Here is a 14,368-nt window from a genome sequence, read left to right as displayed (position 1 = left end):
TACATTCCTGTCACAACATGGAACCTTGAAGCCTGCTTTAATGCAAGAAAGTATACTAGTCCCTTAATACTTTATATTCAGTATTTCATCTATTCAATAAGACAATCAAAACTTCATTTCATTTTACTAGATATAATATTTATACTATATATTCTATATTCTACATTAATATTATAAAGAATATAAATAAAACATAAAAAACTGACAGAGTTGGAATTCCTTTGAATAATGTATATATATATATATTATATATATATATATATATATATATATATATATATATATATGTATATTATATATACATATATATATACATATAGGTGTGAGAGTGGGTGTATGGTAAGTTACTTGCTTACGAACCACATGGTTCCGGTTCAGTCCCACTGCGTGGCACCTTAGGCAAGTATCTTCTACTATAGCCTCGGACCGACCAAAGCCTTGTGAGTGCATATGGTAGACATAATCTGAAAGCCCGTTGTATGTATATATGTGTGCGTGTGTGTGTGTGTGTGTGTGTGTGTGTGCGTGTGTGTGCGTGTGTGTGTGCGTATGCGCGTGTGTGTGTGTGTCTGTGTTTATGTGTCTCTGTTTACGTACCCGTAACTTAGCGGTTCGGCAAAAGAGACCGATAGAATAAGTACTAGGCTTACAAAGAATAAGTCCTGGGGTCGATTTGCTCGACTAAAGGCGGTGCTCCAGCATGGCCCCAGTCAAATGACTGAAACAGGTACAAAGTAAAAGAATAAAGATATATATATATGTATATATTATATATATATATATATATATATATATGTATGTATGTGTGTATGTATATATGTATGTATGTATGTATGTATTTTGTATGTATGTATGTATGTATGTATATGTATATAGTTTTGTGTGTGTGTGTGTAACAACACAAGCACACACACAAGTTGATGGTATTCCAATAACGAAGAATAACTGGATAAAGTTGGTATATTTACCTAAAATATAGTTGCTTTCCCAGACAGGAAGGAAGAATTGGTGCTCCAAATATTTTTGCAAGAACGACCGCAAACCACCGAAACAAAACACGAGTATACAATCTCCCACAAGCAAGAGAACGTAGATTGGATTGGTCAAAAGGCCTTTTAGTGAAGAAGGTAAATCTGCGGGAAAACAAAAAAAAGGACAATATATATGTGTGCGTTTTATGTACGAGTATACGAGTACGTGTATGTTTATGTGATTGTGTGAGTGTGTGTGAGTGTGTGAGCGTAAGTCCTTTATTTTTAATATGGGTTCATATTAAATTCTGGTTTATATTTGAGACTTCTTTATTCAGTCTTACGTGTGTTGATGTCCAGAAGGCAAGTTGATAAAATAGGAAAATTACGAATTGTGCTTGTGATCGTTCTGCACATTCGTCATTGTGTTGACTGAGGTATATTTGGCGATATAATGAGGAGGAAATTTGTTTTCTGTGGACCGTAAATCTCTTTCGGTTCGAATTTCCTGTGGAGCCCATATTGTTACAATGGTAGCCTGAGCATCTAATTACGTGAATGAATGAGGTTTTGGGTGGCGCAAATGATGTTAGGTTTGATCTTGAATATTTGTCCTTGTCTGAAATGGAATTCCGATCCTTACAACAGATTTGGACATGTTCCGCAATTAGGGCGACCACACTTTACGATTATTGCGCCCGTTGTTCTGGAGAATAGTTTGCCATTGGTGAGAATTTTCTTCAATGTCTTAGGCTGTTTGCTGCTCTTAATGATTTTATGGTTACATAGAATCCCCTTAAGTTTTGGGTCCCTATGGACAATTGGAAAATTCTGGATGATGATATTGAATGCTTATTTGTTTCCGGGGTTGTATGCGGAGCTATAAAGTAGTACTTCGACTGTTGATGTGTTGTTGTGTTTAGCTTTTCTTAATGTTTTAATATTATTCGATTTTAACGTTTATTTCCTTCATTTATGAGTTGAATTGGGTAGTGCCTGTCCTGGAATACATTTTTAAGCTCTTGCAGTCTTAGTTCTCTGGTATTTTTTTTTTTCGGATACTATGGTGCAAATTTTGGAAGTACTCTGTCGGTTACGACGACGAGGGTTCCGGTTGATCCGATCAACGGAACAGCCTGCTCGTGAAATTAACGTGTAAGTGGCTGAGCACTCCACAGACACGTGTACCCTTAACGTAGTTCTCGGAGATATTCAGCGTGACACAGAGAGTGACAAGGCCGGCCCTTTGAAATACAGGTACAACAGAAACAGGAAGTAAGAGTGAGAGAAAGTTGTGGTGAAAGAGTACAGCATGGATCACCACCATCCCTGCCGGAGCCTCGTGGAGCTTTAGGTGCTTTCGCTCAATAAACACTCACAACGCCCGGTCTGGGAATCGAAACCGCGATCCTACGACCGCGAGTCCGCTGCCCTAACCACTGGGCCATTGCGCCCCCACTTATGGTGCAAATATTTCTTGCATGGCTGAAGGGGATATTTGTCTTGATATGTCTCGGGTGACATGAGCTAAGCAATAGATATTGTTTAGCGTCTGTGGTCTTGTAAAACATGTCTGTTTCTATTTTTTGCTTATTTTTTTAAATCAGTATGTCTAGGAATTGGAGATCTTTGTGGTTGTATTCCACTGTGAATTGTATGTTGGTGTTAATGTTATTGAGAAATCTCTTGAACTCCAGGACCTTATCTGGCAATTTATCTCTTTCAACTCTCAGTTTGATGAGCAATGCGAAACTGGTTCTTACTTCAATTATGTTGAAAAAGCAAAACCTTATTATGTACAAAATTATATAACTTTATTACCATGTCTCTACTAATATACTTTTAAACCCTGTAAAACAAACCTGTGTTTTTTCATTTTTTCTCTTTCCTTTCTCTCTGTCTTTCTCTGTCTCTCTTTGTCTGTTTCTCTCTCTCTCTCTCTCTCTCTCTCTCTCTCTGTCACTACATATATATATATATATATAATATATATATATATAATATATATATATATATATACAGAGGCATAGTGATACTAATAACCAGGTTATATATATATATATATATATATATAGTGACAGAGAGAGAGAGAGAGAGAAACAGACAAAGAGAGAAAGAGAGAGAAAGGAAAGAGAAAAATGAATATATATATATATAATATATATATATATATATATATATATATATATATATATATATATACTGAGGCATAGTGATACTAATAACCTGGTTATATATATATATATATATATATATATATATATATATATTATATATATATATATATGCATATATATATATAATTATATATATATATATATATATATATATATATATATATATATACAGAGGCATAGTGATACTAATAACCAGGTTATATATATATATATATTATATATATAGTGACAGAGAGAGAGAGAGAGAGAGAGAAACAGACAAAGAGAGAAAGAGAGAGAAAGGAAAGAGAAAAATGAATATATATATATATATATATGTATATATATATATATATATATATATATATATATATATATACTGAGGCATAGTGATACTAATAACCTGGTTATATATATATATATATATATATATATTATATATATATATATATATAATATATATTATGCATATATATATATAATTTAAATTGACATGAATATGTACTTAAGTTGAGGCGCCAGAATTAGTTACGGTATTATCCATACAATTTCAAAATAAGGTGATTAAAATCAAAATAAGCAATAAGAATATCCAGAGGTAATGCAGTACGATCGTTTCAAGCAACTCCATTTAATTGAACAATGCAATCATTTCATCAATTTAAATGCAGAGCAATCGTCAGCTGCATAAACACATACAATTTAATTAAATTAAAACAGATGGACACATTAGTATAATTTTACCTAAAATCCTCAAGAAGGTAAGGAGATAGACTAAGAACATGATTGTCACTAAGAAACTATAAATATCTTGTATGGAGTAATACTGATACCATCTAAAACCTATAATATTCCTCTTAGTTTTAAAATTAGCATATAATTAGCATGTCCTATAACATCAATATTCCTTTAGCTAATACCAGGTATCAGTCTTTATTGATATTAGCTAAATAAGTAAATAAATAATTTTTTGTTTAGGATAAGAAGTTTGGTATGTACTGAAAAGTATTCAAGAAAATTTTTATCCGTTTGTTATAATATTCTTCTTAATAATCTTTTGAATTATTTAATTACCTCTGGAGTGATAAAAAGTCTACAGATGGTGAAGGACATTCTACTACCATGTTCTTAATGATGAAATTAACCTCTCTGTCTATATATCTACCCTCTTTGTAATGTTGACAAATGAAATAAGTGTAAAAATGTACATTGTCCATTTAATTAAAAAAATTTTATATGTGGCTGAAGATTGCTCGACAATTTAAAACTGATGTAATACTTACAGTGTTTAATAAAATGAAGTAGCATGAAACGATTGTACTACACTACCTTGGATATCCTTATTGCTTGTTTTGATTATATATATATATATAATCCAAATTGTATTAAAAAACCCAAAAAGACTGAGGACAGAGACAGGTGAGGAAACAACAAACATTAATTTGATGCTTAGGAAAATTGGAAGTGTCTTTGACGTTTCGAGCTTTTGCTCTTCTACAGAAAGGAATGAAGAAGAGGGAAAACAGATAGAGTGAGGAAAAAAACGGAGGAAGAAAATCGTGCCTGGATTGACTTCGAGGTCACTTTCAATAATAATCTCGTTTAAGAATAATACATACATATATACATGTATGATGTATAAGATAATAATATATTGTATATTGTACGTGTGTGTGTGTATGTGTGTATGTTCGTCTGTGTGTGTTTTTTCATGTGTGTATGTGCGCGCTTGCGTGAGTGTATATTCATATACTTTCATGTTTTTGTATGTGTATGTATGTGTGTGTACGTTTTTGTGTGTGTATGTATGTATGTATGTATGTATGTATGTATGTATGTATGTATGTATGTATATGCATGTATAACCTTCGTAGGTCAGGTGAAATTTTTGAGATGCTTTAACGGAGGCTTGTTGATGTGTGTGAGATGCTTGAACGGAGGCATTCAAGAAGTAAGGTGGAAAGGTGCTTCTGCAAGGCAAAAGACATAGGCATAAAATCTTCTGGGAATGCAATAGTGACGGGGTACGTGGCGTGGACATACTCCTAGCTAAGAAATAGGTGGATAAGGTGATTGATAGTGCAACAATTATCATTGCTGAGATGCTTAAAATATCTGGAGTGAGATATAGTCTAGTCACCCGTATAGTTCATCAGATTGTCTACGAGGGAGTTATTCCCAATGACTGGTATAGCAACATTATAGCCAACAGCTACAAAGGTAAAGGTGACGTCTTAGATATAAATAAGTTATAATGAGTTATCAAATAGCTGCACCTGATGATGAAAGTTACAGAGAGGATCATAGCTCAACTAATTAGCGCGAGTGTTAGCTTAGATGAGAGATGAAATTTGGTTTTGTGCCAGGGAGAAACACCACTGATTCCAGGTAAGGCAGCTGCAGGAGAAGTGCTTTACTAAAAATAGACCTCTATACTTGGCTTTTGTTGACATGGAGAAAACCTTTGACTGGTTTCCCCGCTCCTTTATCAGGTGGGAAATGTGGAAGCTAGGGATAGATGAATGGTTGGTGGGATCTGTACAAGCTATGTACAAGGATGCTGTCAGAAAGGTGAAAGTCGGCAACAAGTATAGCCAAGGATTCAGCATACAGGTTCGGTTCTCAGCTCCCTCTAATTCCTCATAGTGACCCCCAGGCCATAACAGAGGAATTTAAGATCTTAAATTTAGTAAAGCACAGGTATATTCTAAGGTGACAGCCTCTCCTTGATGCTGTTAATACTTTCAGTAAACCCCTTATCATTTAAGTTGAGGAAGTCTGAAAAGTAATTCACTGGTTCACGAGGGGGACAGAAATGCCAATATTACACACTGCTTCTTTGTGGGTAACTTGAATCTGTATGCCAAGAATAAGCATGAGATGAAAAGGTGCCTTGACCTGGTTAGACCATTCACAAACGATAAAAGAATGAAGTTTGATCAGGGAAAATGTTCAAATAAATCTCCATCAATTAATTGTCTTATTTCTCCTAAATCTGACCAATAATACATCAGGCACCTAAGGGTGGATGGAGACATCATATGACGATGCCTGTAACAAGGAACATATCGCTAAATACGAGTAAGAGAAATATCGGCCTCAGAACTCTCTGCGTTCAATAAACCAGTGGCCCATAATTTTTTTTTTTTTGTAGTATCAGTACGCATACCAAGATTTGGGCTAATCGGTTAGATGCTTGATGAGGTTTGAGCCGCTGATGTGAAAACCTAGAAGGTAAGGACCAGTACAACAATTTTTCACGATCCAGACTGCTTTTGAATGTCATATAATTTCTCTTTGGCAACACCCTTTATCCACCAAGTGTCGAAGTGTATCTTTTGACCAAGTTTGCATACATGAGGCAGATAACATCATGAGACTTGGAATGCAGCTCGAGAAACATTGCCTGTTTAATAACCTTGAACGCATGCCCAAAGAAGTTGCCTGACTCTGCTGCAATGTATCATCAGATAAAATGATGAAGACCAAGCATGGGTAAGTTTACAGAAGGTTCCGGAATGACGGCAACATTGATAATCAAAGCAGTCTTTTGTGGACCAACAACCGGATCAACAACTCTCAGTATACGTTTGCAATTCGGGAACAAAAACGAAAAACCAAATTTCTGATGCACAAAAGAGACAGAAATGCAAGGAAAATACCAAAATGTGATAAGTGATACAGAAATGTGATAAGTGATACAGAAATGTGATAAGTGATACAGAAATGTGATATGTGATACAGAAATGGATAAGTGATACAGAAATGTGATAAGTGATACAGAAATGTGATAAGTGATACAGAAATGTGATAAGTGATACAGAAATGTGATATGTGATACAGAAATGTGATATGTGATACAGAAATGTGATAAGTGATACAGAAATGTGATAAGTGATACAGAAATGTGATATGTGATACAGAAATGTGATAAGTGATACAGAAATGTGATAAGTGATACAGAAATGTGATAAGTGATACAGAAATGTGATAAGTGATACAGAAATGTGATAAGTGATACGGAATCATCAGGTTATTATCTCTTCATTAGACACTGTACTTTGAGGAATTAGGGCTCTCAAAACCAGAAGAGGAGAAAGCTAATTAGAAGATTACAGATACATGCCATCAATGGAACTATCAAAGTATGTAAAACTTCTCAAAAGTTTAGTATTCAAGTACAAATGCACACGTCTAGACTCAAAATAAGCTTATAAAATATATACTTAAACAAAATATACAAATCTTGACATGCACTAACTCAAAATATTGCTGAAAGCCATGCATACATGCACAAATACCTTGCTGATGTTGCTGAAATTCCAATGAAAGAGCATTGGCTCTGGGTTAGAAACTGACTCTTTCACTGTTGAAGAGAAATCTAAAATTAAAATTAAATAATAACGTACATTCCTTACATACATGCATACATGTATGCATACATATATACATACAAACACAAACATACACACATATATACGTACATATAAGCACACACACACATACATACATGCACACACGTACATACATACATACATACATACATACATACATACATACATAATACATACATACATACATATATACATACATACATACGTACGTACATACATGCATACATACATACATACATACGTACGTACATACATGCATACATACTACATACATGCATGCTAGCATGCATACATACATACATACATACATACATACATACATACGTACGTACATACATGCATACATACTACATACATGCATGCTAGCATGCATACATACATACATACACACATACATACATACATGCATACATACATACATACATACACACATACATGCATACATGCATACATACATACATACATACATACATACATACATACGTACATACATACATACATGCATGCATACATACATACATACATACATACATACATACATACATACATACATGCATACATGCATACATACATACATACATACATACATACGTACATACATGCATACATACTACATACATACATACGTACGTACATACATACATACGTACGTACATACCAATGAGGCTTCCAGGCAACTGGGTCTCATAACCCAATTCTCTAAAGATATTAGAATGAAATTTTGTGAGTCAGAATGTGGCAAACTTGAGCTTTCCTCCAAGACACCAAAGGACTAAAAATCGATGACCTAAAAATACTCTTTGGTAAAAGCTACAGGTATCATGGACATAATGGAGAATGTCAGATATTATGGACCCACCAATAAAGAAAGGACAACGAATTTTAAAAATATGATCTGAACTCTCAGCTTAATACAAGCATATCGTATACTTCTTAGAGGCAACTGTAAGCATATCAATTCTGACACCATACACTACCAAACAGTCATCCTTCAACGCGACAGCTTGTCAGTACAATTCACTGTTTTCTCATTAAACCTCTTATCATGCCTGATCACAAAGCATAACTGTTGTAGGAATCGATCCAGTAACATTTTATTCTTTTTCTTTGTTAATGACCTGGAGCTGTATGGGTTCTTGGACATCAAAAAGCAACTGGATCTCTTAATCCAGTTCTTTAAGTTGGGTTTTGAGATGGGAAAACGTTGATGGTAAAATATAGGTTTTGAGATGGCAGAATCGTTAGTACACCGGACAAAATGCTTAGCGGTATTTCGTCTGCCGCTACGTTCTGAGTTCAAATTCCGCCGAGGTCGACTTTGCCTTTCATCCTTTCGGGGTCGATTAAATAAGTACCAGTTACGCACTGGGGTCCATATAATCGACTTAATCCGTTTGTCTGTCCTTGTTTGTCCCCTCTGTGCTTAGCCCCTTGTGGGTAGTAAAGAAATAGGTAAAATGTAGGTTTTGAGATGGGAAAACGTTGATGATAAAATGTAGGAAACCTGGAGCTGTATGGGTTTTTGGTCATCAAAAAGCAACTGGATCTCGTAATCCAGTTCTCGAAGTTGGGTTATGAGATGGGAAATCGTTGATGGTAAAATGTGGGAAACTTGAGCCCTTTTCCAATACATGAAAAAAACTAGAAATAAACTATGGAAAAATAGTCTTTGGTGAAAGCTACGAGTACCATGAACAGAATGAGAATGTCAGCTATTATGTACCCATCAGTAAAGAGATGTCAAGGAATGAATTCTTAGAGCGAGTTTTAAAAATATGGCCTTCTGAACTCTTTGCTTAAAACAAGAATATCGCCCACAACACTTTTGCGATGCTTGTCCTCGTGCCCACACTTGGCCTCCTAAACTGGTGGTTACAAGAGCTCAACAAGATTGACCTAAGAACTCACAAGCTACTCAGTGTTACATGAATCGTCGACATAAATGGAAACGTAAACAGGTTATACTTCCCAGGCAAGGATAGTGGCTGTGGACTTAAATCTGTATCGATGTCATATGAAACACGTATTGACACTGCAGCAGAGGAAAGTGATCACTAACTATTTTGCCCAAGATTTCGATCACGAGATCAATGGCATAATTAGGAGACCTAATGAGGTTGAGGAAATGCATGAAATAAGAGCTGGTATGCATCTCTCCAAAAGCATAAAATAAGAAAAATGTGGACCATTTCACTGAAAAGACAGTGATTGGGTAATTGACGAGAAAGATACGAGCCATAGAAGGAACAGATCAAAATCGTGTTACGGAGTCCCGGTAAGTTTATGACATCCTAGTTTGAAGGCTGCTTTCTGTTATGTCGCACGTTCGGATGCCTTCTACTTAACTCGACTCGACTCTACTGCTCTCTCCTGGTGCCTAGGCTTCTCCCTGAATATCTACGTATTGGGCTAGTCTACTTCATCGTCTGGGGGGCGTCCACACAACACTTCCTTGCAATTCATGAACAAGAAATCCACACCAAGTACCAGCAGCAATATAAGACAGAGAAAACATTGACAGGCAACAGGTGTAAGATGTGCAAAACCAAGTCTGAAGACATCGCCACATTACTGCCAACTGTAAGAGGATATCTTCCAGATATTATTATCTTCCAGATATTATTATCTTCTCATGAAGTATGATATGGTGGCCAGCTCTGTTTAGAACAGAATAGCAAGAAAGAAAACTCAAACTCCATCGATATTCTTTTGACCGTTAGGTTATGGAAATCAGCTGCTCTCTGGACAGAAATGGGGGTCAGAAAAAAATATATATATATGTATGTGTGTGTTTCTGTGTCTGTGTTTGTGCCCCTAGCATTGCTTGACAACCGATGCTGGTGTGTTTACGTCCCCGTCACTTAGCGGTTCGGTAAAAGAGACCGATAGAATAAGTACTGGGCTTACAAAAGAATAAGTCCCGGGGTCGATTTGCTCGACTAAAGGCGGTGCTCCAGCATGGCCGCAGTCAAAATGACTGAAACAAGTAAAGAAGAGAGTAAAGAGGTGAAAGAGAACATGTACTGACCATTTATCAGGAATTTGAAAATCTAGAATCCAAGATATACTTTCTGTTTCATACCTATTATTATTGGAGCAACAGAATATGTATCAACTCGCCTGAAGCAAAGTATGGCTGAATTTAGGTTCTTGGGGACAAAACACAACTCCTTAATTAATGCACTATAAATGATCACGATAATTGGGACCATAAAAATCTTCAAGACATTCTTAAGATTTGAAATATGATGAACCATTATGCCTTCTTTTCTACTATGAAGCATGATAACAGTCAAAATTACCTCGAAATTAACAAAATAAAAAGAACAACATACCGACATATACACATACGTATGTGTGTTCAATTTAAAATATAAATATGGCGCAGGAGTGGCTGTGTGGTAAGTAGCTTGTTTGCCAACCACATGGTTCTGGGTTCAGTCCCACTGCGTGGCACCTTGGGCAAGTGTCTTCTACTATAGCCGCGGGCCGACCAAAGCATTGTGAGTGGATTTGGTAGACGGAAACTGAAAGAAGCCCGTCGTATATAAGTATATGTATATATATGTCTGTGTGTGTGTTTGCGTGTCTGTGTTTGTCTCCCCAACATCGCCTGACAACCGATGCTGGTGTGTTTACGTCCCCGTAACTTAGCGGTTCGGCAAAAGAGACCGATAGAACGAGTACTGGGCTTACAAAAGAATAAGTCCCGGAGTCGATTTGCTCGACTAAAGGCTGTGCTCCAGCATGGCCGCAGTCAAATGACTAAAACAGGTAAAAGAGTAAAAGAGCGAAAGAGAGTATATTATTTAATTTTACCTTTTAATTTTTCTATGAAAGATGTTTTTCCAGTTTCTTCAGTTTTATGGTTTTCCGTGGTTTCCTTAACTAACCTCAAAACTGCAGAGTCGAGGTTTCCGGGTCGCGACTTTGGTTGTTTTTGTTTTGGTATTTCTCTTGGATAAAACATCAAAGGAAACCCGAACAAGATGGTAATAGCAGCAATGAAGAGAAACCCTATCCACCAGGCACCAATCCAGTTGGGATCACTCGGTGTCATACCTTTACCTGGAATAATAAAAGAATTGCAAATATTAGAACTTTCCTTGAAAAGACGTTTTTTCTTGAATTATATGGAATGGAAATATGGTGCCTCCTTTCTCTCCCACTTTCTCTCACTCCATGTCTCTGTATATCTGCCTCTCTCTCTTTCTCTCTCTCACACGCATGAGCAAACACATATACACACAAAAATAAAGTAAAATGTATTATTCATAAATAAATGATATATATATGAGAGAAAGATATATATATAGGCGCAGGAGTGGCTGTGTGGTAAGTAGCTTGCTAACCAGCCACATGGTTCCGGGTTCAGTCCCACTGCGTGGCATCTTGGGCAAGTGTCTTCTGCTATAGCCCCGGGCAGACCAATGCCTTGTGAGTGGATTTGGTAGACGGAAACTGAAAGAAGCCTGTCGTATATATGTATATATATTTATGTGTGTGTGTGTGTTTGTGTGCCCGTGTTTGTCCCCCTAGCATTGCTTGACAACCGAGGGTGGTGTGTTTACGTCCCCGTCACTTAGCGGTTCGGCAAAAAGAGACCGATAGAATAAGTACTGGGCTTACAAAGAATAAGTCCTGGGGTCGATTTGCTCGACTAAAGGCGGTGCTCCAGCATGACCGCAGTCAAATGACTGAAAGAAGTAAAAAAGTAAAGGTGTAAAAGAGAGAGAGTATATATATATATATATATATATATATATATATATATATATATATATCGTTCTTATATTTGGTTTACAAGATTCTTTATGTGAATTCGTGTGTTGAAGCGTATTTTATTGTGTCTGGGGAGAGTCGTTTTTTTAGTGTCTTATTAATTTAACGCACTTACCGGTTTCCACTCATTTACTTATTTATTTTTACTAGTGAAAATAAATAAATGAGTGGAAATGGGCGATTGCTTTAAATGACTCGCCCCAGATAAAATAATATATATACATATACATATATATATATAATTCGTACTAGTCGAAAGACGCCTGTTCGTGATGTCCTGTTATTGTTATTAATATTATTATTATTGTTTTTACGTATTATCATTATTGTTTTTACGTATTATTTTGTATTCATATTCGTGTAACATCGTCCGTTTTTCTGTCCTTGTTTTGTATACATTCGAAGCTTTCTTCCAAGGAATCTAATGCGCTTAGCTTAGTTTTTCCTTGGGGCTAGCCAGATTGGAGCAATCTCAAGATTAATCAGCCGAAATTGCGAGGATGATCTGGTTCTTGACTGAAGATTGAAGACTTCGAATGTCCCGTTCGTGTTTTTTGTGTCGTCATCAAAATGTTTTGCGTCCTTGTCCCAGTTTGTATTTTTTATACATGCATACACATATATATATATATATAATAATAATAATAATAATAATAATAATAATAATAATAATAATAATAATAATAATAATAATAGGGAGTAAATCCAAATTTACAGGGGAAAAATTAGATTTAAGATTAAATCAAATTTCACAGTGTAAATATAAATTATATTAGAGATAAAACCACTATTAGGTAAATCAAACATTGAAAAACATAAACCAATACATAAAAATAAATATAATTAATATAATATACAAAATATATAAAATATAAAATTTAAAATTTAAATTATTTAAATTTAAAATTTTTAATTTATATTTATAAATTTTTATATTTTTTTAATATTTTTTGAATTTTAAATTTATTAACTTTTAAACTTTTATTTATTTATTTATTTATTTTAATTTTTTAATTTTTTTTATATAGAATTATCAAAAAATCAAATCGAATAGACGAACGTTAAAAATAATAATAACAAACAAGAGGGCTTGCACGCATGAACACTCGCTCAAACAAGCATCTATTAGGTTTGGCTGAAACATTCAAACGATGACCGAGATACTCTCATAGAATGTGATTAAATGGGGTTTATTTTACAATATAGACCCCTTGCGGTCCACATACTTCTTTTATCGGCGTTGCAGTACTTGGATCCCATTAATGAAGCACATGGAAAAAGGTTGTCCTTGTCTGGTTTAAATTGTCTTCCCAATAGCAACATATGGATGCGAGACCTGGACACTAAAGAAAGCTGACCAGAAGAGAATTAATGCATTCGAGCTTTGGTGTTGGAGAAGACTTTTACGGATTCCATGGACAGTGAGGCTCACCAATGGAGAAGTTCTTAAGCAGATCAGGCCGAAAATGTCGCTAGAAGCTAGGATCACCAAGCATAGATTGGCATATTTCGGTCATATTATGCGGAGAAAATCCCTGGAGAAGGACATCATGCTCGGAATGGTCAGTGGCAAGAGAGGAAGAGGCCGACCAAGAACCCGCTGGCTTGACACCATCAAGAGTGATACCGGAATGGACATAGCCCATCTGAAAGAAGCGGCCCAGGATAGAACTGACTGGAGGACACTGATCCAACGAGGGTCAACTTCGACTGAGCAGATATATATATATATATATCTTAAGCAGATCAGGCCGAAAATGTCGCTAGAAGCTAGGATCACCAAGCATAGATTGGCATATTTCGGTCATATTATGCAGAAAAAATCCCTGGAGGACTTCATGCTTGGAATGGTCAGTGGCAAGAAAGGAAAGGCTGACCAAGAACCCGCTGGCTTGACACCATCAAGAGGGATACCGGAATGGACATAGCCAGTCTGAAAGAAGCAGCCCAGGATAGAACTGACTGGAGGACACTGATCCGTCGGGTAACCGAGGGTCGACTTCGACTGAGCGGATAGATATAGATGTCTGGTTTAAATAGTTAATTGAGTGAATGATATGTAGGT

The 14,368-nt window shown here is 35.8% G+C and overlaps 1 protein-coding gene across 1 annotated transcript in view; it reads right to left on the bottom strand.

Moving 5' to 3' along the window:
* LOC115223939 (solute carrier organic anion transporter family member 2A1-like) overlaps positions 1-14,368 on the bottom strand; it is a 39,807-nt gene that overhangs the window by 11,375 nt on the left and 14,064 nt on the right. Inside the window, exons 4-5 of the mRNA XM_029794683.2 lie at positions 11,341-11,589; positions 969-1,133 (exon numbers count right to left, since the gene is read on the bottom strand). Of these exons, the coding sequence (XP_029650543.1) occupies positions 969-1,133; positions 11,341-11,589 (414 nt within the window). The remainder of the gene's footprint in view (positions 1-968; positions 1,134-11,340; positions 11,590-14,368) is intronic.

This window comes from Octopus sinensis, linkage group LG24 (genome assembly GCF_006345805.1).
Source record: "Octopus sinensis linkage group LG24, ASM634580v1, whole genome shotgun sequence".
NCBI classification, from domain to species: domain Eukaryota; kingdom Metazoa; phylum Mollusca; class Cephalopoda; order Octopoda; family Octopodidae; genus Octopus; species Octopus sinensis.
The sequence above is the reverse complement of the archived record's forward strand: the minus strand, read 5'-3'. Positions and strand labels throughout refer to the sequence as shown.